Source organism: Episyrphus balteatus, chromosome 1 (genome assembly GCF_945859705.1).
Source record: "Episyrphus balteatus chromosome 1, idEpiBalt1.1, whole genome shotgun sequence".
NCBI classification, from domain to species: Eukaryota; Metazoa; Arthropoda; class Insecta; order Diptera; family Syrphidae; genus Episyrphus; species Episyrphus balteatus.
Genome location: NC_079134.1, coordinates 78,824,299 through 78,849,804, shown reverse-complemented (window position 1 = coordinate 78,849,804; position 25,506 = coordinate 78,824,299). Strand labels below are relative to the sequence as shown.

General features: G+C 31.6%; 1 protein-coding gene across 4 annotated transcripts in view; it reads right to left on the bottom strand.

The window, feature by feature from the left end:
- Nucleotides 1–7,539: 7,539 nt before the first annotated feature.
- LOC129905220 (receptor-type tyrosine-protein phosphatase mu) overlaps nt 7,540–25,506 on the bottom strand; it is a 1,191,339-nt gene continuing 1,173,372 nt past the window's right edge. For 3 of the 4 annotated variants that reach the window (XM_055980653.1, XM_055980654.1, XM_055980651.1), the window contains exon 18: nt 7,540–7,812. In XM_055980653.1, coding sequence (XP_055836628.1) covers nt 7,747–7,812 — 66 coding nt within the window. In that variant the 3' untranslated portion in view covers nt 7,540–7,746. The remainder of the gene's footprint in view (nt 7,813–25,506) is intronic. The other variant, XM_055980650.1, reaches the window with a different exon arrangement.

Genomic DNA, 25,506 nt, shown 5'->3' with positions numbered 1-25,506 from the left:
AAAACTTAAAAGTAAAAAAAAAAATAAGCCCGATTCTGAAAAAATAGGCATGATGTGGCGGTTTAACATGGAAGATGATTTTTTAAAAATCTGAAAATGTGCAAAGCGTAGGCCCATGACACAAGCTATCATTTGGCATCAATCCCAAAAATTGCTCTCAAGCAGTTTAGCTTCAAGGAGCGTTCAAAGGTTCGGGGATTTTCCGAAATAAAATTTTACCCCAACTTTCAAACGCAATTTTCTCGGATTTTTGAAATAATCCAAAAACCGGATTATACCACTATCGGGTAACTGAGAATATAACCTTTCATATGCCACCGCCCTCATGTCTCTAGGTCAAAGCATTCAGCTCCCAGAAGCTTTTTGCGCCCCCAACTTCCAACGGCTATGTCTCGGAATTTTGAAAAAAAAATGAACACAAAATTTTTGATGCCCAAAGGTAGCGGGGACTCTAACCTACATTTGGGTACAACTTCCATCCCTGTAGATCCACCCTTTACATGTGGCATGTGGCATAGTTTTTCCTTGAAATGTTGAAAGTTTAGATTTTGGTTTTATTTTGTTTTTAAAATATAATTACTTTAAAATTACAATTTTAATTACAATGTAATTACTTTTGTAATTTCATCGTTTTAATTACAATAAAATTACACGGTAATTTAATTGTAATTGCATTTCGAATTACATTTCCTTTGTAATGGGAAAGTAATTCGATTACAATGCAATTACTAGTGGAGTAATTGCATTGTAATTAATTAGTAATTAATTACAAATGTAATGATTACTCCCCAACTCTGTGCTTAAGGAATATTAATTTGCAAAGAATGTTGAAACGTTAATTTTTTTCAACAATATTTGTAAATTGATTTTTTAGTTTTTTTTTATAATTTTTTTTTTTTAATCGCCACTTATTTGGGGAACTGTCTCGCAAACAAAGCCCACTGGAGAATCAATTTTGAGGTGTGAAAATAAAAATTCGCGCGAAAATTGACGATTGTTCCAGTTTTGAATACTTATTAAAGTAATTTTCTAAAATTCCCTCGAAATTAAAAGATATTTGATCACTTTTTCGCGATTCGCGACACACTGTTCTACCTAAATAGAACGAAATTATAGTGCCTGAAGATAAATCATCACCCATCACAAATCTGTTTACTTTTCAAAACTTTAATTTATTGTTGTCCCAAATTGATTGGTCATGTTTGAATAATTGTTTAAATATTAATCTATAGTAGAGTAACTACAGCTCAAAAAATGGCAACATTAGGGAACCCGGCCGAGCTCTAATTTTGATGATCTTTTTTTTCAAACGTCGGCAATTCAAAAATTTATTAAAGTCTATAGATTAAAATTTCCCGCTGTTGCCGTTTTGATTTTTTAAATTTGATTGAAGATTTTTGTGATTCAAAAGATTGTCTAGGCGATTAAATGAAATCATTTATATAAGAGTGAAGGACAATGTTCCATCGTTTAGGCGATAAATGCAATGTTCATACAAAATGACTTCAAACACAAAAAAAATATTTGAACACAACGGCAGTACCTACAATATTTAAATATGTATACATTTTTAAAAAGCTAGACGCTTATAAATATTTGTTTAATTAAAATTAAGTAAAATGAGTGAAGGGTTTTTGAAAAAATGGTAATTAAACTCAGATTTTTGAAAACAAGAATTATTGAAAACATTTTAGCAAACTTTTTCTTAACTTAAAATGCATTTATTTTTCAAATTCTTTAGGCCACATTAAATATAATTTGAAATTATAAAGGAAATATCAATATGTATTACAATTTATGAAAAAAATTAACCAATTTTTTTTTAAGTTCAACATTTAAATATAAAGTTATTTTTTCTTCATTACTGTCGAAATTCAAATAGCAAAAGTTTTAAGTTCTTATTTGCCAAAGTCTTTGAGAAAATCAATTATTTCAATGCACAAATTCAGTTTTTAGCGGAAAATCCAATGAAATTAGATTAATTTTTATATATTTTTTTCAAAACTATCATATACATATATTACCCTTTCTTCTTCGGAATTTAACTAATCATATCTATGGCCAAAATATTTTTAAAAATAAATTCATATATCATTAAGAAAAAGTTTGAAAAAAAAATGATATACATTTTTTTAGGTATAACATTTTTTTCAAAATTCTGAGTTTAAGGACCATTTTTTCAAAAAGTATTCATTAAATTTTGTGGATTTAAATTTTATAGAGAGGAATGAGCTTCTGGCTTTTTTAAAATGTGTTTTTTTAATATTGAAAGTGTTGCCGTTGTGTTCAAAATATTTTGTTTTGTGTTTAAAGTCAGTTTGTTAGAAAATTCCATTTATCGCTTAAACGATGTCTGCTACTTCCATATATATTTTTTCCTTAAATTACCTAAAGAATCTTTTGGTAATATTTATTTTACGAAATTTAAGCAAAAAAAATGGTTTTGTTAAAAAAATTTAATTTTAATCTTAAAACAATACGGCATTATCGGCAATTTTTAACCTATAGACTTTAAAGTATGAAAAAAATCTTATTTATTGTGTATTCTCAGCTATGTAAACTGATTCTTTCACTGCCTTAAACCTTTGCTTAATTTATTTAAAGCAAAAAGTTTCCAATATTTCGCAAAATCGTGAGAAAACTACAATATCATTACAATTTTTTACACACAAAAAAAAAAAGTCCTGACCTGGGGTTGCGACTATGTTTTTCATATAGTTTTTGGGTCGCTGAAACCGAATCCGAAGTCCGTTTTCCCCATCACGTCAGGTTTTCGAGATAACCTCAAAAAATATCACGAACAAAAAAATCTTTTTTCTCTGATCTGGATGTGCGAATATGTTAATCATATAGTTTTTGGATCGCTGAATCCAGATTCGAAGTCAATTTTGATATTCTCAAAAAAATGTCAAAACCAAAAGAACAAAAATTCTTATCTGGAAATGCGATTAGGTTTTTCATATAGTTTTTAGGTTGCTTAAACCGAATCCGAAGTCTATTTTGCCGTATCACATCAGGTTTTTGAAAAATCTTCAAAAAATGTCAGATAAGAACTTTTTTTTTAGTTTAGACGTTTTTTGAGAATATTTCAAAAACCTGACGTGATAAGGCAAAATAAACTTCGGATTCGGTTTCAGCGACCCAAAAACTATATGAAAAACCTAGTCGCAACCCCAGGTCAGAACTTTTATATTTTTTTGTGTGGCTGTGTTATCCATTTTGAATTTTTTTTTCATAAATTGTCAACATCGATATGTTTGGGTGTACCTACTTGATGTACTTATTTTGGATTTCCAAGTAGATTTAGAGGAGATTTATTCAAAATCTTGTTTTGAATAGATTTATATTCGTATGGTAAATCAACTTGATTTGATATAGGTGTCAGTGGAAATGTGGTAAATGTGTCAATATTGTATATTGGGTACAACTGCTTCCCTGCTCGTTTAACATATTTACCATTTTACCAGGTTTACCAAGATTTTACACCGTTGCATGCAGTGGCGTATTGAGCGAGGGCTCAGGGGGCTCAAGCCCCCCCCCCCCCCCCTCAAGCCTTCAAGATCATGTTATTATTTAGCTGATTTCATCATAATATGCATGATTCACTGAAGCTTGCTCATAAATATTAGAGATTCAGAGGCAGCTGTAGCTGACGTTGAGGGTTGGGGTGATTTTTTTTCGGATTTTAGTCCAATTCGGAATTCTTCAGATCATTTTTTTAGTGTTTTGACGTAAAATTTCTCATGAAATCTCAAAATGTCGTTTTTTATCTTCTTATGCATATTTACTTTTTATCAAAAATAAAATTTTTCTCAATGATATTGGAAATAGAAATTTTTGATATCTCAAAATCTTAGTGGTCAACATTACTAATGGTTTCTTTAAGCACATTCCAGTTTGTGCTACTGATTTGGTTTAAAAAAGCAATATTTTACGAAAACATATATACATTAGGGCGTTCGTTATTTAGGTTTTTTTTCGAGAATCAAGCTCTTAAGTGGAAAAACTGTTTCTAAATAATAAAAGAAATCCTCTAATCTTTTCAGATTTTTATTTTGACACTAGATGGCGCCCCAAGAGGGTTAAAGTTTTTTATCATTTGAAGTAGGTATGTGTTTAGTAGAGTAGAGTATATTTTTTATTTCGCTTTAAATTCAAACTACATCTATATTTATAAAAATGAAATGCTGTTAATTAGTCTCGCTAAAACTCGAGAACGGGTTGACAGATTTTCCTAATTTTGGTCTTGAATTATTTGTGGAAGTCCATAGAAAGTTAGAAAGGTGAATAAATATGAATTTCACCTACTGAAGAAGAATTTTCCGAAAAGATACAAAAAAGTCAAATAAAAACACTCAACATTTTTATTTTCATTCACTATTTCAATCTTAAAATTTCAAAAAACTTTTATTAAAAAAATTTAATAAATTTAAAAAAAAAACGTCACATGGGAAAATATGTAGGTAATAAAAAATTGAGTTTTAGAAAATTGCATTTTTCGATTTTTAATAAAATCTTCTTAATTTTATTGTTACATTAAGAACAAAGACTGGACTGATGTTTATGATCTGGGATTTTTTTGGATATCTAAGTGTTCTTTCTGAATATATCAGAGTGACAAAAAAACAAATCACGGATAAAAATGAACGTGTCATGGTATATTGGCTCCGTTCATTGGTACGAAAAGATGGAGTTGTGTGTGGATTAATCCGAGATATTATTAGCAAGTAGCCACGTTGCAAAAAATATGTTAAGGGGTTTATTATGCGTAAAAAATTCGGTGCAGGGTCAAAAGTCCACGGGCCAAAAGTCCATAATGGACTATTGGCTCACTTGTGTGGGTCATAGCTCCATAAATCAATTATGGACTTACAACTCACCCAACTGGGTCAAAAGTTCACACAAAATTCCTGTGGACTTTTGGCCCATCGATTAAAAATGTATAACCAATTAGGAAAGCAAAAATTCATTATGCGGCTGAGTTCTAAAATCATAATTTTTTTCGCAATATCTCTCGAAAACATTTATAAAAAAAAGTGATCAAATATCTTTTAATTTCGAGGGAATTTTAGAAAATTACTTTAATAAGTATTCAAAACTGGAACAATCGTCAATTTTCGAAAGTTTCTTCATTAAATATTCAATTGGTGTCATGAAATTAGTCGAAGTGAAATAAGACCAACTTTCAAAAATTGGTTTTACTTCAATTTTCAACCTTTATAAATATACAATTATTCAAAAGCTTTTTAAAACATTTGAATAAACATTGAAAACATTAAATGTAAAAATCCCGTTTTGGCAATTGTATGATAATACCGCACACAAAAGATTTTTATGTTATAACTCGGTAAACGCGAAGCGGAAAAAAATTTGCTCACATGAGAATCTATTTAAATTGCACAAGCCAAACGCGAAGCGGAAAAAAATTTTGCCACGGGAGAATCAATTTTGAGGTGTGAAAATAAAAATTCGCGCGAATTTCTTTAGGTAATTTAAGGAAAAAATATATATGGAAGTAGCAGACATCGTTTAAGCGATAAACAAACAAACTGACTTAAACACAAAACAAAATAAACACTTTCAATATTAAAAAAACACATTTTAAAAAAGCCAGAAGCTCATTCCTCTCTATAAAATTTAAATCCACAAAATTTAATGAATACTTTTTGAAAAAATGGTCCTTAAACTCAGAATTTTGAAAAAAATGTTATACCTAAAAAAATGTATATCATTTTTTTTCAAACTTTTTCTTAATGATATATGAATTTATTTTTAAAAATATTTTGGCCATAGATATGATTAGTTAAATTCCGAAGAAGAAAGGGTAATATATGCATATGATAGTTTTGAAAAAAATATATAAAAATTAATCTAATTTCATTGGATTTTCCGCTAAAAACTGAATTTGTGCATTGAAATAATTGATTTTCTCAAAGACTTTGGCAAATAAGAACTTAAAACTTTTGCTATTTGAATTTCGACAGTAATGAAGAAAAAATAACTTTATATTTAAATGTTGAACTTAAAAAAAAATTGGTTAATTTTTTTCATAAATTGTAATACATATTGATATTTCCTTTATAATTTCAAATTATATTTAATGTGGCCTAAAGAATTTGAAAAATAAATGCATTTTAAGTTAAGAAAAAGTTTGCTAAAATGTTTTCAATAATTCTTGTTTTCAAAAATCTGAGTTTAATTACCATTTTTTCAAAAACCCTTCACTCATTTTACTTAATTTTAATTAAACAAATATTTATAAGCGTCTAGCTTTTTAAAAATGTATACATATTTAAATATTGTAGGTACTGCCGTTGTGTTCAAATATTTTTTTTGTGTTTGAAGTCATTTTGTATGAACATTGCATTTATCGCCTAAACGATGGAACATTGTCCTTCACTCTTATATAAATGATTTCATTTAATCGCCTAGACAATCTTTTGAATCACAAAAATCTTCAATCAAATTTAAAAAATCAAAACGGCAACAGCGGGAAATTTTAATCTATAGACTTTAATAAATTTTTGAATTGCCGACGTTTGAAAAAAAAGATCATCAAAATTAGAGCTCGGCCGGGTTCCCTAATGTTGCCATTTTTTGAGCTGTAGTTACTCTACTATAGATTAATATTTAAACAATTATTCAAACATGACCAATCAATTTGGGACAACAATAAATTAAAGTTTTGAAAAGTAAACAGATTTGTGATGGGTGATGATTTATCTTCAGGCACTATAATTTCGTTCTATTTAGGTAGAACAGTGTGTCGCGAATCCTGGGAGGTTGCAAAGAGTGCTTAAGGGGATCGCGGCCGCAAGCCTGCTAAAAGGAAACAAAAAACAGATAATTTCTCAGTGTGACAAATGAGCTTGTATGTAAATGTTGAAATCTTCGATTGATTTTTCATTTTTTTTAACAAGAAAAGAGTTATATTTATTTCACTAGCATTTAATTAATATAACTATCTGACACGGTCACGCTCTGCTATATCTCACAGCGATTCACCACCTTCACCAATATACAAATTGCGAGATTGTAAATGGAACGCTGGCTCAAAATTTCAAAGCGATTGGCAGAGAACTTTTCGAGATTTGTAAGGAAACGCACTTATTACTTATTTGGAGAACAACCTCAACCAAGTTGATAAGAGTAACAGGAGACAGCAAACTTGGGGCCGATCTGGTTGGAGAGGCTTGTTTGTTGAGGCCGAGATCCATCCTGAACTGTGAGCGCCATATTGAGTAAAGGCCCAACTATAATAGGCATATGCGCGCATGGGCTTATGTCAAAATGGCATGAGTGAGTTGTCGAACATACACAATTCTTATGGGATAGCCATAATGCGCATATGCGCGCTTCATTAACTTTCGTTAAGCATATGCCGTGCGCTCTGGACCGCACGACATGAGTAAATTTCTCAGAATAAAATGTAAACAACATGGATGCAAGGGGGATGGAAAAATTAAATTAATATCCACTTAATAAAAATGTGATAAACGAATTGTGAATTGAATAAAAACAGTTTTGATTTTCTTTTAAGATATATTTATTCAATGTCGAAACTTGTACGTAATGCATCAGAATTACAAATATATATATATATGAGTATGTAAATACAAACAAATTTATTTAAGACGAAGTTCACAGTGTTTTTCAAACGATCTAGAAATGTACAAACAATTTATCCATGTTACATTGTCATCAACAGGTCCTGTGTTTTTCAAATCCACAATTTACCCAAAAATTTTACTGCCTATTTAAAAAATGAAGAACGTAGTGCAGAACCAGGTCATAGCAATACTTGTATTCTGTCTGAAAATATAAAAACAAAATTATAGAATTAACGATTGATATAAAATATAAAAAAAAGAGGCTGAGTACGACCCACACTAGAATTCCGTTTGGAAAGGATGTACTATATGATTTTTTTGCTTTTACAGGTATAGCCTGGTACGCTGCTCGCGCTAAATTTTAGCCAAGATAAAATTCCCATAAAAGTTATCGATAATTTGTATGGGATCCATTTTAGCCCAGATAAAATTTTTCGATAATTTGTATGGGAGCTAAAATTTAGCGCGAGCAGCGTACCAGGCTTTATTGGATAAAGAGAACAATAAGACAGGATCTCTTACGACCATGACCTTACTCACTCTCCCGCGAAAATAAAAAAAGGAGTGCATGTGGGTAGATAGAACAAGTGATTTCAATTCGTCTTTGACTTTCTAAGCAATCAGCTGCTGTGAAATATTTCAAATAGGTATATATCGTACATAGGATTTCTTAAGGACTTAGAACCAGGGTTCCCAGGTTTTCAAAACAAAAATCTCCTTTTTTTAACACCAAAACGTTTTTGTTTCCCCTTTTTCGTTAAAAAATCCCCTTTTTTGTGAAGAAAAAAATGCAAGTATTTAAAAACTTTTTAAAAAAAATATTAATTTTGTGCCTATTTAATTTAATCTTAAAAAAAAACTTTATAATTTAGGTACATATAAATCTTATTTTGAGGAAAAATCCTATCGTAAATTTTTGGGGCTGCCGTCGCGCAGCAGGCTCAAATCTATTTGATATACTAAAAAAAAAAATAAAATGTAATTAATGTAATATGTATTAAGTATTTTGAGGAGTGAATACAAAATTAAAGCACCCTATTCTTTAATAGAGCTGAGGAATTCAAAATCCACTTAGATAGGTTATTTCGAAATTGATTTTTATTTAAATAGATTCCATTGTTCAAAGATTGTGTTTAATGTTTTTGTAAGCTTAGATTTTTCCCCTTTTAGATATTTTTTCCCCTTTTTTATCCCCGTCTCCTATTTTATCCCTTTCGTTTAAAAAAATCGACAAAAATGGTGATTTTCCCCTCAACCTGGGAACCCTGCTTAGAACAATTTTGCTTTACGCCGACGATATGTACATAAACTGTATGTAATTGAAAATATTTTATAAGAGTGTTGGTGAAATATGAACATGAGCACAGTGTGTATCTGCTTAGGTATATTATATTAAGCCGATGTCGTTGGGCGACTTGACGTCTGCGTGCATTAGGCGGCCCATAGACAAGACACTTGTGTGTTCGATCCGGTGACCACATAAGTGTGTTGTCTGGTGTGTATGTGAATGGGTCGCTTAAATCTGTGAAAATTTAGGTAGATGGATAGGTAGGTAAGCAGGTTCTTAGATAGAGTAGAGTGAATGAATTGGCGAATTCTATTCATGTTTTTGTTTACTTTTGAATTGCATTCAAGCAGGTGAACTTTATTTTTTTGATGGAAGCAAAAAATACAAAGAAACAAATCAGGGTTGTAAAAAATCTTTTTTAAAACAACTATTTACTGCAACTTGATAATGTTTTGCATTAAAAAAATACTACTGCACCATCTTTATTGACAAAAACAATATTTTGCCTTACAAAAAAATGTACCTACCTATTGTAAATTAAAAAAAAAATTCTCCATAGAAAAAACAAATCGATGCAAATTGTGGGCAATAAATAGTTCATTTTTAATAATCGTCGAACTTCGACGTCGAACCAATTTTTATCCCAGAATCTATGCTTTTCACCGATGCGAAAGCGGGAAAGTTTATGCTTTGACAAGGGCGCCGGTTTTCCACATTTTCTTTCGTAGGAATGACTTAATTCCACCTTAATTATTTGCTGCATTTGCCGTACTCCCACTATCAATTTATTTTCACGAAAACTTCTCTTGTTATCAAATTCTCACGAAAATTACTTCATTTTTTGTCACTTTTGGCTCTCTCTTCGACCAAAGGCTTCTTTCCTGATCGTTTTAGGTAACCATACTTGTCATCTTTGTAAATTAAATTATCAATTACACAATCGGACCTTTCTTCTCCTCTAGATTTTTCGCGGTTGGACAATCAATTTTCATGGTAAGCCTTGATTTTGCCCATTTCTGCCTGCGTCAAGGGTTTTTCATGCCTTATGAAAAAACCGAAAAATTTTACTTATAAAATGTTCATAATGGGCAGAGTTGGGTAATCGAATCGTTAATTATATTACATGTAATTACAGGGTAATTGCATTGTAATCGAATTACTTTCCCATCACAATGGAAATGTAATTCGAAATGCAATTACAATTAAATTACCGTGTAATTTTATTGTAATTACATTATGAAATTACAAAAGTAATTGCATTGTAATTAAATATTTTGGAATTTGAAAGTAATTATATTGTAATTGAAACTCTGAAATTAATTTCTAAATTAAATTAAACATTTTATTTTATTCAAACGAAACAAAATCATTGAATAAATCAATTAATATTAGCTGTGTTTTATTATTCCCGTGATCCAGATCAGATCATTTTATTTGTTTGCTTTACAATAACAAAGTAAGATCCTGCTTTTTTTTGTAAGGGAAATGAAAACAATATGATTTGATCTGGATCACGAGAATAATAAAACACAGCTATTATCATATTACACGAAAAGTTACAATAAAATTACTGGTAATTTATTTTTGCTTTAAGCAAAACAAACTTTTCAAAGTTTGTGTCCGATAACTTATTTCACCGCGGCGCATTTATTATGCCCGCAAATGAAAAAAGCCTTTCAATGGAAGCGACGATTGAAATATTGCGTTGTACTCTAGGAACAATGGCTTTGCAACTTGCCACATGCAACTTGCTACATGAAACTTGCTACATGAAACTTGCTACATGCAACTTGCCACATGCAACTTGCCACATGCAACTTGCCACATGCAACTTGCCACATGCAACTTGCAACATGCAACTTGCTACATGAAACTTGCTACATGAAACTTGCCACATGCAACTTGCCACATGCAACTTGCCACATGAAATTTGCAACATGCCACTTGCCACATGCAACTTGCCACATGTATGTATTTTTGCTCGCGGTTTCTACTAGAACATGGCCGATTTTGCGATATGGATTGAGTTATTTCTTTAGCTGTTGTTGAATTCAAAATCGGCTTTAACGGTTTGGGTTCAATTAATTCAGCTGGCAAACGTAAATTTTGACCGTACAAAAGTTGAGCGGGAGTTACATTTATGTCGTCGATTATTGTAGAACGAATACCGAGAAGAGTCCAAGGTAAATTCTTTAAGTTGTCGGTGAAACCGTTCTAATGATCCGTTCGCTTGAGGATGATATGTTGTTGTTCTGATTCCTTTTGTTCCGAGGGTTTCTGAGATTTGTTTGAAAAGACTTGACTCGAATTGAGTACCTTGATCAGTCGTGATCGTTTGAGGTACTCCAAATCTTGAAACCCAGTTTTGAACAAAAGCAGAAACAACAGTGGAAGCGTTCATATTTTTCAGCGGAATGGCCTCAGGCCAAGAAGAAAATCAATCTTTGATGGTAAGCAAATAAGTGAAACCTTGAGATGGTGATAATGGACCAACGAGATCCATATGGATGTGAGAAAATCGACCTTCTGGAACTGGAAAATTTCCGTGCTTTGACGTAGTGTGCCTTGAAATTTTTGACTTTTGACAAGAAATGCAACTTTTTGTCCATCTATTTACATCACTGTTCATTTTAGGCCAAAAGTATTTTGCCGTAATTATTTAACGCATTGCCTTTGAACCTGGATGTGAAAGTTTGTGATGATTGTCAGAAATTGTTCGTCGAAAAATTTCAGGCGCTTGCCACATGCAACTTGCCACATGCAACTTGCTACATGAAACTTGCTACATGAAACTTGCCACATGCAACTTGCCACATGCAACTTGCCACATGAAATTTGCAACATGCCACTTGCCACATGCAACTTGCCACATGCAACTTGCCACATGCAACTTGCCACATGAAATTTGCAACATGCAACTTGCCACATGCAACTTGCCACATGAAACTTGCCACATGCAACTTGCCACATGAAACTTGCCACATACGACTATATCTCGGAATTTTGAAAAAAATGAAAAAAAAAATGTTTGATGCCCAAAGGTAGCGGGGACTCTAACCTACATTTGGGTACAACTCCCATCCCTGTAGGTCCACCCTTTACATGTGGCATGTGGCATAGTTTTTCTTTGAAGTGTTGAAGGTTTAGATTTTGTTTTTAAAATATAATTACTTTAAAATTACAATTTTAATTACAATGTAATTACCTTTGTAATTTCTTCTTTTTAATTACAATAAAATTACACGGTAATTTAATTGTAATTGCATTTCGAATTACATTTCCTTTGTAATGGGAAAGTAATTCGATTACAATGCAATTACTAGTGGAGTAATTGCATTGTAATTAATTAGTAATTAATTACAAATGTAATGATTACTCCCCAACTCTGATAATGGGTTATATTTATTTTCCAACTGTTTTGTTTACTTTTGGTTACATTTTATCCCGCTAAACCACACTTTTAATGTGAAAATCAGCTGTGCCTTTATAATTATTTCGCACCAGAAATAATTATAAATAATTAAAAATAATTTTTAAAATTAGGTTTATCGAATTAAATAAAAAAAACAATGCAGTATACACTTGTTATCTTATTCGTGCAAGGAGTAAAAATTAAATATCTTTTATATGGTTTAAAAACGAAAAAAAAATCGACTGCCTTTATAGTTATTTCTGTGGGTGTATCTGTATAGTTAGGTATTTAAATATTTTGGTTCTGCAATATGGATCAAAGACAAACCAGACTGTGCCCTCTTGTAGGCACAATCTTTTACTTACTAAGAACACCCTTTATAATTTAATTTTAATTATAAAATAAACTTTATTAAATTACTTTTAATATATTAGTTCTTAAGTTAGTTATAGCTTTTAGTTTTTAGCGCACAAGAAAAAAGGCAACTTGCCAAAGCCACGATGTTATCAAGAATCCATGAAAAGGAAATGCTATGGCGGCATGTCACATTTCACGTACAGTTTAAAGTGAAAATGGGTATGCATTTTATGTACACTTCGAAATGAATTATTAGGCAGGGATGTATAGTGTTTACACGCAAGGTAAAAACTGCCGTGTAGACACGCTACATCACTCCCCGCCGTACAAAAGTTTACATTAAGTTAAAATTGAAGTTATTTTTATAATGCAAATGAGGCTGTTTTTGTTTATACTGATATTATTCGTTAAATTTACATTTGAGAGTTTTATTAATTGAATACTTTTTTCAAATTATATAATTGTAAAATTTTCCTTAAAGAATTTTTTGTTTTCAAAATTTATTACAATTTAATTATGTTTTTAAATTTTCTTGTACATTGTTTATTTTTATTTTGTTTTTACAGTGAGTTTTTGGCAGAGGGCCTTACAATATTTTGACTTCGTTTATTTAATTTTGGTTTAAGACCTTACTTAATTGATTAAACAATAAATTAATAATTAATCAAAATTGAAAAATCTGAAATAATTTTTTTTTTTGAAAATTTAATGCAAATTGAAAGTTACTTTTTTGGTTTTTGGCTGAGGATCACTGTCTTTTGCGTAAAAAGCTGGTTTTATTCGGTCAATAGATATAATTTGCTCTTTATTATCTATGAGCACTGAAAAAGTTTTTTCAAAACGATTTATAATTTCGAATGGGCCTTTATACGGTGGGTTTAGACTTCCGCGGTTCACCTCCTCTCGAACGAAAACATATTTGCAAGTTTTTAAATCTTTTGGAACGAAAATGTATTTTTGCTCGCGGTTTCTACTAGAACATGGCCGAGTTTGCGATATGGATTGAGTTATTTCTTTAGCTGTTGTTGAATTCAAAATCGGCTTTAACGGTTTGGGTTCAATTAATTCAGCTGGCAAACGTAAATTTTGACCGTACAAAAGTTGAGCGGGAGTTACATTTATGTCGTCGATTATTGTAGAACGAATACCGAGAAGAGTCCAAGGTAAATTGGAATACCAATTTTGATTATCTTCATGAGCGCGAAGAGATTCTTTAAGTTGTCGGTGAAACCGTTCTAATGATCCGTTCGCTTGAGGATGATATGTTGTTGTTCTGATTCCTTTTGTTCCGAGGGTTTCTGAGATTTGTTTGAAAAGACTTGACTCGAATTGAGTACCTTGATCAGTCGTGATCGTTTGAGGTACTCCAAATCTTGAAACCCAGTTTTGAACAAAAGCAGAAACAACAGTGGAAGCGTTCATATTTTTCAGCGGAATGGCCTCAGGCCAAGAAGAAAATCAATCTTTGATGGTAAGCAAATAAGTGAAACCTTGAGATGGTGGTAATGGACCAACGAGATCCATATGGATGTGAGAAAATCGACCTTCTGGAACTGGAAAATTTCCGTGCTTTGACGTAGTGTGCCTTGAAATTTTTGACTTTTGACAAGAAATGCAACTTTTTGTCCATCTATTTACATCACTGTTCATTTTAGGCCAAAAGTATTTTGCCGTAATTATTTTACGCATTGCCTTTGAACCTGGATGTGAAAGTTTGTGATGATTGTCAAAAATTGTTCGTCGAAAAATTTCAGGCGCATAAGGACGAGTTTTTCCAGTCGAAGTTTCACACCATATTTCGACATCATTTATTGGGATGTGAGTTTTTTCTAGCTTAAAAGAAGTTTTTGAAAGTTTTAAAATTGACTTGAGCTCTTCGTCGTTTTCTTGCTCTTTTAAAAGACTTGGAATGTTGACATTGTTAAAATCGATCAATTCGACATACGATCTCGATAAAGTATCGGCGACGATATTTTGAATACCTTTGATATAACGAATGTCAGTAGTGAACTCTGCTACGAATTCTAAGTGGCGCGTTTGACGAGGTGATTTTTCAGTTTTTGAACAGATTGCGTTTGTGAGCGGTTTGTGGTCGGTGAAAACGGTGAATTGTCTACCTTCCACATAATACCGAAAATGTTTAACGCTTCTGAAAATTGCGAGAAGTTCGCGATCGAACGTCGAGTATTTTCTTTCGGCCGGGCTCAAACGAGTTGAAAAGAAACCCAAAGGTTCCCAAAAGCTATTATGGTATTGCTGGAGTACTCCTCCGATAGCGTCGTTAGATGCGTCTACCATAATGCTTATGTGCGCTAGAGGCTTTGGATGAAAAAGCATAGTGCGTTCGGACAAATCTCTTTTGAGAACTTGAAAAGCTTCTTCACACACGTCAGACCACTGAAAAATTGCTTTTTTAGTTTCTTTTTTATTGACTTTAATATTTTTTAATTGTTCGTAAAGAACTTTAGCTTTGAAAGCCATATTTGGCATAAAACGATTATAAAAGTTTATCATGCCGAGGAAGCGCTGAAGTTGTTTGATGGAGCTGGGACTAGGAAATTCGTTAATTGCTTTTACTCGTTCTTGCTAAGGAATTATTCCGTTTTCGGAAACGCAGTATCCCAAGAAATCGAGTTTGCTTACTCCTAGTTCGCATTTCGCTAAATTAACGTTAAGTCCGTGCTCTTGCAATCTTCGATAAACTTCACGTAAATGCGCTTTATGTTCCTCGACTGATTTGCTTGAAACGAGAACGTCATCTAGGTACACGAATACAAACGAAAGGTCACCTAAAACACTATTCATAAAACGTTGGAAAGTTTGCGCACCGTTGCGCACTCCGAAAGGCATTCGTAAAAATTCAAAAAGCCCGAAAGGTGTTATAACCGCTGTTTTATGAACGTCCTCTTCTGCGACCGGTATTTGGTGGTAAGCGCGAATCAAATCTATTTTTGAAAAAATTACACAACCGTCGAGGTTAGCGGAAAAATCTTGAGCATTGGAGATCGGATGCTTGTCTGGTATGGATGGGAAAAACCTGCCGGTTTAAACCGGTTTCGGTTTTTTTGCTTCGGTCAACCGGTTTTTTTTCGGTTTTTTTGTCCTCGCGGTTTAAACCGGTTTTTACAAAAAAACCGAAAAACCGAAAAAAAAACCGGCTGAAAAACCAACAAAAAAAAGATCCGACGAAACAAAAAAGTGAAAACCCTCAAAACATTCATTCCCTCTCTCAACTTACCATATAATTATAAATTTTCATTCATATTCGGTTTAACAAATTCCTCAAAACTCCTATTAAGGCTGAGTGGACCACGTAAAAATCGGGTTATCGTTTACAAATCGGTGAATAACTTTTACATTTTTAAAGATAATTGAATGAAATAAATTTTATTATTTAGATAATAAACAAGGCTAAATATCTTCATCCCCACAATTTCCAAATTTGTGCACTTGTAATTAAGAGAGAACAAAACATGATAAAATTTTCGTTCTTTTAGAACGACCTGAAAGACATTGGTTTGTTTCTTAGTTAGACAAAAATTTTTATTTTTTTTATTTCTATTTTGGATTGAGGTTGAATCAAACTACGGAGTAAAACTATTTTGAAAAACTAAAAATGTATTTTTCATAGAAAAAAATTAATCGAAACTGAAGCTATTTTTCCTTATGTTACAATGTTTGAACATGTATAACTTCTGCAATTATTGATAAAATGCACCGAAATAAAAAGAAATAAGTACCTCAACTCAAATACTAACACATTGATTAGTTTAAGAAATTTATATTAAGTTTTAAGGTCTTAAACAACAAAAAAATACTAAAAAGTCATTTTTTCTTAACTTTTTTTAAAAAAAGTGGTTTAATTTCTTTGTTTTTCAAAGTATGATTTTGATTTTTATTTTATTTAAAAGCTTAGTTTATGGACTATGGAGTAAAACTATATTTTGTTAAAAAATATTATTTTGTAACCCTCCAATCGCTTTTTAAGTAGTCCCAAAAACAATAAACTGTACTATGAAACCAGAATTTTTAGATTTTTTGTTATATTTTTTTTATTTTTTTTCATTATTTTTTCTATCAATATCAAGTTAGAAAATAAGAATTGCTATAATAGTTTTCTTACAATTAATTTTTGAAAAAGAGTCTACTTTCCATTTTTTTCCTCAGAAATTCATGGAATGCGTATGTATTGGAATTTGTAGTTCAAACAAATTCCACTGGCGCTAGTTGTATCTCTCTCTTTATTATCTTCTATTTTGTTTCTACATGATCTCTCGCACTCGCTCTGTCGAGTGGTTGTTTGGTGGTATAAAGAATAAGATGAACTTAGGTATCTGCATTCTACATATTGTTTGTACATAGGTTTTTCTATAAAAAAGGATTGGCAGGCTAAGTGCATGCAAAGTGTTGTTGTACTTTTTTCGCGAAAATGAGAGGATACAGGAAATGGATCTCTCGCACGTTTGCAATGTATGGTATCTGGTGTTGCGTGGTAGGTATATGGAATAGGATAAACGAGTTTTTTTTTTGTATTCTTGTTTTTTTTTTTTTTAACTGGTTTATTTATCTCTTTCATAAATTTATGATGTTGCATGTTAGGTATTCTTCTGAGCAACTGTATGGATATATTTTTTTCTATGAAAACAAAATTTGGAAAGACAGGCAGTCTGTAATGTTATTCGCATTATAATACAAAAATCTAAATTTTCGAATTTGACTTTATAGATGAAATTGTCTTTTTCTGTGAAATCGCGCACAACTATTCTGCTTCTCAATTACCTCATTTGTATAATTTTTCAAAACAAACTTATAAGAAATATGACCAGTCAAAAACATCGCTTAGTAGGCGAAGATGGCATCTGTGACGTCAAATGCCCATCATCAGTCAAAAACTTGACTATAAGCGATGCAGTTGAAAAGAAAAAACTAAAATATCTTCAGAAAAGCGGAGATACTTTTGTACTAAAAAAAAACGACGATTATTTTTATCAAGTGCAAGGACAACTGCACATTACAAAACGATCCCATTGTTTTTTTGGTGTATGGACATCATGCGATTTTGTTTATATAAAAATACAAAAAGACGACTCATTTTGGGAGGACAAAATAAAAAACAAACTACTAAATTTTTATAATAATCATTTTTTATTTGAATTATGTGATCCACGGATTCCAAGAAGTATGAGGGTATGGAATACGTAATATACCTAACAGCAAACGATCTACTTTCTATTAGAATATTATTACTTTTCAAAACTATGTGTATTTTTCTAAATCTGTAACACTATTTTCTTTTTTCGTTCCATACCTTCAAATTAATTTTCAATATTCAGTAATATTATATCTAAAGCAGTCTAACATTTAAATTGTTTTTTGTTTTTTTAGTTATAAGGAATTTGTTATGTTTATCACCTTTCTAAATAAACTATTGAGTATCTTGTACCTACTTTTAACCCCTTGTAACCCAACATCGGAAATTTTAAAATTAATAATGTCAATCGACTAGCCTTTAGCTATAATAAAACACGTATTTTTTAAAAATTCAATATCTTTATTATTTACTTAGTTATTTCGAAATTTAAGGAGTAAAAAAATAAGTTTAAATAATTTATTTTTGTAGATAAATGCAAAAATTGAAGCAAAAAACTTTCTAATATTTATTTTTAGGCGGATTCCTAAAATCCAAAAATAAAACCACGTTACTTTATGCAGAAAAAAATATTTTTTCTGAATTTCGTTGTTTTTACACAAATTTGCGTGTTTTCAAAAAAAGCCGAACTTTCAACTTTAACTGCCAGTTAAAAACTATTGGTGTCATTTATTGAAAATATGATGTACTATTTCGATAAAGCAATATCTAAAAAATATGTTATAAGCTTCAAAAGAAGAAAAATATAGTTTTTGCAACTTTTGTGGGACCTTTGTTGGTTTGTAACAGATATGTCACATGGGGCTACAAGGGGTTAATAATGAAATAAAATGTATTGTTTTTATACCAAAACTAATTAAAATCCAAAAAATTATTATTATAATTTCGTATGTAAAAACAAAAAATATTTATTTATTTATTTTATCTAACTTAATTGAAGAGAAAAATATACATATATACAGGGTGTCCCAAAAGTAATGGATCAAACGAAATATGCTGATAGGCCAACTTTAGGGCTCTCAGAATTTAGTAACTTGTTCATCCCAAATCCTTACGGTTTTCAATTTAATGCAGTTTTTGTGAATTATCGAAAAATCTCGACTTTGCAACAGTATTTTGCTTCCTCCGGTCATAATTGATTTTTGTTTTTTACAATTCTTTCACTAAAACATTGGCTAATAAGAATAAATAATTATTTAATCAAAATATTTTTTATTTCATACGCCATTTTGCTGCAAATTAATTAACAGTTCCATGTTTTATAAAAACTCAATTACTTAATTTTTTTTTCAGAGCAACACACTGCAAAAAATTTGTATGGTGTGACACAGGTTAATTATTTTAAAAACTTGCCGTGTTATTGCACTTTTCAAAAATGTATAAAAGTTTCCAAACTTGAAGTTGCATTTAAACTGTAATATCTTTCGTTCTAATTTGAACTTTGGAAATTTTTATACATTTTTGAAAAGTGCAATAACACGGCAAGTTTTTAAAATAATAAACCAGTATCACACCATACAATTTGTTTTCGGGATGTTCCTCTCAAATAAAAGTAAGAAATTGAGTTTTTATAAAATATGGAACTGTTACATAATTTGCAGCAAAATGGCGTATGAAATAAAAAATATTTTGATTAAATAATTATTTCTTATTATTAGGCAATGTTTTAGTGGAAGAATTGTAAAAAACAAAAATCAATTATGACCGGAGGAAGCAAAATACTGTTGCAAAGTCGAGATTTTTCGATAATTCACAAAAACTGCATTAAATTGAAAACCGTAAGGATTTGGGATGAACAAGTTACCAAATTCTGAGAGCCGTAAAGTTGGCCTATCTGCATATTTCGTTTGATCCATTACTTTTGGGACACCCTGTATATGAATAACAATAATATCAATTAATAATATAATATATAAATCTATGTACAAATGTACAACGGAAAACGAAGAAAAAGTTAAAAACATTCAAATAAATAAACAAATATGTAAATAATAGTTTTAAAAAATAAACGTTTTATTTGCCAAAAAAAAAAATGTTGAAAAAATTTGTTTTTAAACTACTAAAATAAATATCATCACTGGATACTATAACAAAGAAAAAAAAATCGATCAGATTCCTTCGCCTACGAATACTTGCAAAAGTTATATAGAATACCAAGTGATGTAGGTACATAGATGCGCAGAAAGATAGAAAAATTCAACACTGAATATCATACCATTTTTTTCTTCATAAATATACCTACCATGACTCTTACACATAGAGTAAAACCAACGGAAAACGAAAACACAAGTGAATTCGGTTGCGCAAAGCAAAACCGCAATATACACTTGCAAGGCTTGCAACCCTTTTTTTTGCTATTTCCTTGATGCTGATTTGTTTTTTCTACCTAAATAGACTTTAATTTTATGACTTTGGTTCTCTAGAAAGGGAAAGAGAATGCAAATAAAGATACCGAGAGAGAACTGAGTTGAGATGACGTTGAACGTGAGAGATGTATGGCGAAGAAAGGTCACTAATACACACAAACTCATTTACATGAAGTCTGAGTTCGTCATTCGGGGACACCCACTCTTAAGAGTGAGTTAAGAACTCTTAGGGCCAATTTATTGAGCCTCCATTAAATTTGGAAATTTATCGTTTTAGTTAAAAGCTTTGTTAATCTATTGACGTCTTTAAGTTTCCATCATTAAAAATTCATTTTATTCACTCTGCTTTAGTTAAAGTCTTTCTTTTAATGGAAACTTTAAATTTAAAACTCCATTAGAAATATGGCAGGATTATTTTTTGAAAAATTAAACTGTCAAAAGCTACATTTTTGTCAAATAAAATATATTTAAATTTGAAGATTTGAAGGATAAACAATATAAAAACACAAAAATGATGACCCGTAACAGAAGGTGTTACAATTAGGATTACGCAGCATCTCAACCCTGATTAGTTTCACTAGTCGTGAAGATATTCTCTGCGCTATGTGAAGTGGATAAGAAATGAATTAATTTCTTTGAATTTTGTGTCTATTTGTGTCATTAACCCTCATACCCATAGATTTAAAAATTTATATACCATACTGGCGAGAGAGAAATGCCAGTAGTGACCAAAACCTGAAGCAATTCATTCCTATTACGTACATGTCGTTGAACTAAAAAAACACAAACGACTTTTTCTGTAAACCAAAATTACCAATTACCAAACGTTGGTCTTATGAAATTGATTGAACACATTTTTACCATCCCATTTTTCCATATTCATGCATGTTTTATTCATTTGTAGTTGTTAACTTACACTGAAACTTTGTTTAATAAAATAATAAATGAAATGACATTTGACGCTAATGGAGAGTGAATAAATAGAAATCCTGATGTTTAAAACCTTCGTTTGCTCTAAAAATCCCACTTAAAAGGTCGAATTTGGTGTTTTAACTAAAACGACTTTTAAATTTAATGCTCAATTAGTTAATGATGCCAAACTTCAAAAAAATTCTTAAAAGAGACTGAATTAAACGAATTTGGTTTTAAATTTTGAAATTCCCTTTTTTAATGGCGATTTAAGTTTAATGGAGAGTCAATAAATTGGCCCTTATAACAAAATCAAACTAAAAAAGCTTTGCTCAGGGATTTTCTTCGAAAAGTTTTTTTTTTTGGTTGACAATTTAGGTTTAATTTTGTCTTTTTATAAATCAAGCAAAAAAAAACCGAAAACCGGTTTTTCCAAAAACTGGTTTATTGGCCCGGTTTAAAACCGGTCGGTTTAAATGAAAGGAAAAAACCGGAAAAACCGAAAACCGGTTTTTGTACTAACAACCGCCATCCCTATTGTCTGGTATAGTCGCTTTATTTAACCATCTGTAGTCACCACATGGTCTGAAGTCCAAAGAATTTTTTTTCGGAACCATGTGAAGTGGTGAAGCTACGTGTGATTTTGAGACGCGACAAATACCAAGATCGATCATTTGCTGAAATTGACGTTCCGCGATTGCTAACCTCTCAGGATTGAGTCTTCGGGCACTAGCTGAAGGGAGTTGACCATCTGTTTGTATCCGGTGGACAACGTCATGTTTGACCGGTAACGTAAAGTCTGGTGGAGCTTTAAGCTCGGGAAACTCATCAAGGATAGCGTCGAATTCACTTGGAATCGAAAATAGTTTTGGAGAACTAGTGTTCGCGGATTTGAAAAGACAGCTGACTTGAAGATTAGTGCTTTTATCGACTACTCGTTGACTTCGAAGATCGACGATCAAATTAAACTTGTGTAAAAAATCAGCTCCTATAATAGGGTGATCGATGTCGGCAATAACGAAAGTGAAATCAAAAGCGCGTCTAAGATTCAAGTCAACTGTTAATCGTTTGCAACCGTACGTATGAATTTTTCCACCGTTCGCAGTAAGTAGAATGAAATCGTTTGGTTGTGTGATTTGCTGGCAGAATTTGCGAGGAATTATCGAAATTTCAGCACCAGTGTCGATTAGAAATTGAAACTTTGTATTTTTATCGCGAATAAATAGACGGCGTGAAAAATTTGCCTCACTCAAAGCCGCATTTGAGATCTGGCGAATTAGTTTTTTGTCGATTTATTAGTTTCTGACTGAAATGTGCACGATTGTTTTGAACAATTCCTCGCGTTATTCCCGAATTTTTTATGAAACCAGCAAATCTATTTCCACTTTTAGATCTACTCTGCGAACGGGGTCTACCTCCAAACCTATCTCTAGAAAGACTTCTGGACGCTCTGTTAAAGTTGTTGTTGGATCTTGAAAAATTTGTTTCAAGCCGTTCGATTTTAAAAAGTAATTTTTGTAAAAGTTCGGAATCAGAACTAGGAACTTGAGAATTAATTTGGGCGACATGCGAAGCTGCTGAGGAGTGATGGAGTCTATCGGCCAAGGCAAAAAGCTCACTTTGAGTCTGGGAGTTCTCAACTGCCATGAGGCAAACGGTAATACGCGACGGAAGTCGATTTAACCATAGCTTCATAACTAATGGCGAATTTACGAGGTCGTTCCCACTTGCCAGACTCTCCATGCTCCTATACAGCTCCGATGGCTTCATGTCTCCGAGCTCAACTTTGTTTAACAGAGCGTCCAGCCGCCTTTCTTCGCTATCCGGATTTCGTTCTAGTAAAACCTTTTTGAGGTTTTCATACTTATTTTGCGCGGGAGGTGTAATCAAAACGTCAGCGACCGATTCCATAGTTTGATTATTTAGTGACGCCACTAAATAATCGTACTTAGTATTACTTGCGGTAATATTTTTCAATCGAAATTGAGTTTCGATTTGAAGGAACCATAAATCGGGCCGATTGTTCCAAAACGGTGGAATTTTTATAGAAATTAATGACGTTTGTTGGACCGGATCAGTAGCGGCTGGAATTGGGGGGGCAGGTGGGGTAACACCGTTGTTTCCACCACTGGTGCCACCAGTACTTTTATCATCGTCCGGCATTTAAAAAAATTTAAATCCAAAATTCGTTTAATAAAAATGAAAATTAATTGAACTCGAACCGTTAAAATATTCCGCGGCAAAATATATATTATTCCGAAATATATGTGTAACGCTCGAGAGGAGAGAAACGGTATTCCAAAACAACCGTAAAATGAAATGAAATTTTATGATAACCGTAATCTATACAACCAGCAAAAACAAATTACTTCTTACGCAAACACGTGTAGAAAAAATAAAATTTTGATAATTTGAATTTAAAATTTCAGATTTTTTACATTTAAATAATATATTTTATAAATTTTATATTAAATGTTTGAAGAGATAATATATTATAATAAAGTAAGGAGAAATTTATAAAAAGTATTAAAAAGTATTAAATACTACTCACTGTACTTTTTTAATTTTTAAATACGAAGGCGGCACTGCTGGACGGCAGCGCTGGTGCTGTTGTGTGCATGTGTGTATGCACTTTTTTTCTTTTTTTAATTTTTCTTCCTGTGCTTTTGGTGGTTGCTAAGGTGATTGCTGTTATGTTATTGTTGCTCGATCTTGAGTGGCGTGTGGATATTGAGAATTTGTTATACCACAAATATGTCGAACAATTCAACGAAATCCAGAAGCTGGCGATGATGATGATTTTTTTTTTTTTTATATTTGAACGAGTGATGAGGTGCTTGCGCTAAGTACTTGATGTATATAATTTAATGCCCTTGATGTGGACAATGTGGCTGGTGATGACTGCAAGTGGTGGTTGTTGGAATTTGATGATGCAATAGATGGTGGCTTTTTTTTATTGTAATATGCACACCAGATGCATGTAGTTGCAGAATCTAAGTCCAGTTAAATGTCCTGCGACTTGATGGGCGAAATGCACTATTTTTAAGCACATATATGCACGTTGTACGTAATTCTTTTTAATAAAAAAAATTAAATTTTTTTTTTTTCTTTTTCTTCGGGGTCACCAATTTGTGCCCTCTTATAGGCACAATCTTTTACTTATTAAGAACACCGTTTATAATTTAATTTTAATTATAAAATAAACTTAATTAAATTACTTTTAATATATTAGTTCTTAAGTTAGTTATAAGTGTTAGATTTAAGATAGCTATTAGTTTTTAGCGCACAAGAAAAAGGCAACTTGCCAAAGCCACGATGTTATCAAGAATCCATGAAAAGGAAATGCTATGGCGGCATGTCACATTTCACGTACAGTTTAAAGTGAAAATGGGTATGCATTTTATGTACACTTCGAAATGAATTATTAGCAAGGGATGTAGTGTGTTTACACGCAAGGTAAGAACTGCTGTGTAGACACGCTACACAGACATTTGAATGTTCTCCGTTTCCGCTGTTCTTGATTTATAGATAATCTAACTAGCACGATTTTTTAAAAAATATGTTTTAAAGATATCTATTTTTTTCCAAGTTAAAATACTGAAAGGCTAAACAAAATTAATATAGGTACCTAGATACTCCTTAAATTTGTTAGCATATTTATACATATTAGGTATTTTTAATGCAGCTAGGTAGGTATTTCAATTTAAACATTTTTATATTTTGAAAATTCGTAAGTACATACTTACCTACCTACTTATTTTCAAATATTATTTGTCTCTACATGATTCTGGCTACGGAACCCGAAAAATCCCTGTGTTGTTATTTTGTACATACAATTTATAATTTCTTTTGTAAAATAAATTTTTATGTTCTGTTTTGTGAATAAAAATTGTAGGTAGTTGATCAAAATCTAAAGTTGATAAAACTAGTTTAATTTCATAAAACTGCCTATTATAATGTACCTACAATACCTATAATTACAAACATATCTGACTGACTACGGCTTAAATGAGTTTATTTGTGTAAGTATACCTGTGTTCTACCTATGTTAAGTAACGTTTGTACATAGTTACTATTTGATCGACATAGGTATGTACGATGTACCTACCTACTAACTTAACTTGATCAAAATTAAAAACAAAGTGTAGCAGATATGTTACTATTATGTAGGTACCTGCCAGAGAACCAAACGAGTCGAGTATTGTTTACGAACATCGAGTACTTACTCGAAAAAAAACGATCTCGAACAAACAGAATCAACACAACTCAAATATGTTCGAGCTTTCCTGTTTAGGAGTATGATGACTCGTAAGTAATCCTACATTTCAAACGAGTTCAAACGATCATTTTTCTGTTCGAGTAAATTCGAGTAAAATGATCGTGAACAAAATGTTTATGATAAATGTGATCGAAGT